This window comes from Papaver somniferum, chromosome 11 (genome assembly GCF_003573695.1).
Source record: "Papaver somniferum cultivar HN1 chromosome 11, ASM357369v1, whole genome shotgun sequence".
Classification (NCBI taxonomy): Eukaryota; Viridiplantae; Streptophyta; class Magnoliopsida; order Ranunculales; family Papaveraceae; genus Papaver; species Papaver somniferum.
In genome coordinates this window covers 129153389-129155714 of record NC_039368.1, presented here as the reverse complement: position 1 = coordinate 129155714, position 2326 = coordinate 129153389, and the positions used below count along the sequence as shown (strand labels likewise).

The 2326-nt window shown below is 33.9% G+C and overlaps 1 protein-coding gene across 1 annotated transcript; it reads right to left on the bottom strand.

The window, feature by feature from the left end:
• Positions 1 to 637: 637 nt before the first annotated feature.
• Positions 638 to 1075, bottom strand: LOC113325131. Its single transcript, XM_026573353.1, has one exon. It carries the CDS (start codon positions 1073 to 1075, stop codon positions 638 to 640), a length of 438 nt encoding a protein of 145 aa, XP_026429138.1.
• Between the last annotated feature and the right edge of the window lie 1251 nt (positions 1076 to 2326).

Genomic DNA, 2326 nt, shown 5'->3' with positions numbered 1-2326 from the left:
ATTCACAATGCTATTTGTTGGATATTATGGAAGGAGAGAAATGGGAGAGTATTTGGTGGTCGCCAGAAAAGTATTGCGGAGAATATTGATCTTGTTAAGCAACTTGTTGTCTTATGGTCTTGCGACTCAGATTCTTTTAAATTTGTTCCTCCTAGCCTCATTTGGAGCAATTGGGAAACTCTCATGAAAGAGTGATTAGCTTTGTCATTTGTATTTCTATTTTTCTCTTTTAATATAACATTCTTCGAAAAAATATAAGTAATCACAACTTAATATAATGGAAACTCCAGAATGCTCTTGCTAAGATTATCTAGGGGCCAAACATTTGTTCATTTTCGCACGTCATAATGAATTATGAAAAAAATCATGTTTAATGGCCTTGTTTGGTAACCATTATGATTATCTATTTATGATTATAGATAATCATAAACTGAAAAATGATTATATCATAATTATTTTTGAAATAAATTTTAACAAACAACTTTTTGGAATAACTGATTATCAAAAAATGAAAAATGATTAAAATGAGAAGTTGTTTGGTACACATGTTTATCATTATCATTTTAGTGTTTTTTTTATAAACCACAACACAGAAATTTAATTATAGATCTTCAATACACCAGCAGTTTGATCTTAGCTAGTTTCGGTATCGGAACCTATACATGGCATCCGCAATTTCTACTCTCATGTGATTCATTTCACTTCTTCTTTGTTGATGTGCGTACATACCACTAAACGTTGGTTCATCGGGCGGGGATGTATCAACATCTATGACATTTTCTTCATTTGCATAATATGCAAACAGTTCATCAGACTTGGATTCTGTCCTAATGAAATTGTGAATTGCACATGTTGCTATTAATATTTGTACCTGGGTGTTGTATGGAAATGAGGAAGGATCCCTCAAAATTGGAAAGCGAGATTTAAGAACTCCAAAGCTTCGCTCGATTGCATTCCTTAATGAAGAATGCCCAAAATTAAACAACTCCTTTGCAGTGAACCTTCCATTGCTTCCTCTTCTACAGTCATGTAAGTGATAACGAACTCCCCAATATGGAGCAAGAAAACCAGGCATGTTTGGATATCCAGCATCAACAACATAATACTATCCTAAAAATGTAAACAATGTTAGAGAATATTCGGCAACAATAACATCATTAGTCACAATACAAGTAGAGGGAATTCACAAGAAGGAAACGCATTCTGGTCAGAAAGAAGACATGGTACACAAACGACAGTGGTTTAGGTTCTAAGATATTCATGCTTATAATCCTGGACTTGACAGATTGTACTTCGAAAAGTTGAAATGAAAACTGCCATTAGCTACTACTATACATTCAATCCATTGAAAGTATGTCAGACCAAAGGAAACCCACAAAATTATAAGACTCTTACTAACACAACTTGTTTTAAAGACTATTATAAAAGGTGCAAACTCATATACTGAATTACTGTGTATATTCCATTTTGCTAAAAACGTAAGTAGTATATGCACATTTATGATTTATGTAACAAGTTAGCATCGGAAGATGAGACCTATCTTACTGACCATATTACATTTTGCCGGCTTAATATCTTACTGCCTCGCCTTAGAGATTTGATCCTGGTTAAACAACAAAAAGGCCGGTGCCATACATATATGTTGGCAACCATATAAAGCGGAAATTCAAAACAAATACCGGCGCACACTGAAATTTCTAAAGATTATAAATTAATCACCAAAAACATACCTTAGAGATGTTTCGCAGCAACCCATGACACTTACACAAAATGAGTGACAATGACATAAAGCTATTGCTGTTACTACTGGAAAAACTTAAATTTCTAGGCCGAGTTCCACTACAATACTAGTTCTACCAAAATAAAAAAGACTAACTATACTGGTGACTCAATGTACCAATCCAGACTTCTTGAGATGCAACTAAATCTGCTTCCACTATGGAGTGTTCCAAGCTTAGTGATACACTTTCTAAACAGCATTCGCTTTGAATATATAGACATATGGTAATCAAAAGTTAGGATACAATCGACAATACATAGCATACAATCGACAAAGCAATACCAATGACAGCGCAAAAGAGAGTACAAATTCATTGAATAACTATCTCAAATCAGGATATAAAAAAAATCATGTAGTTCGAGGTTCATATGATAAGCAAAATGTATAGCAAAATTAACTAACCTTCAGGGGCATGAGGAAACATCAGACTTCTATTACTCAAAGCTTCCCATAAAATTCTTGAGTCATTTGCAGATCCTTCCCATCCAGCGTAGATATATGTGAATTTCAAATCAAACGAACATACTGCCATCACGTTTTGCGATA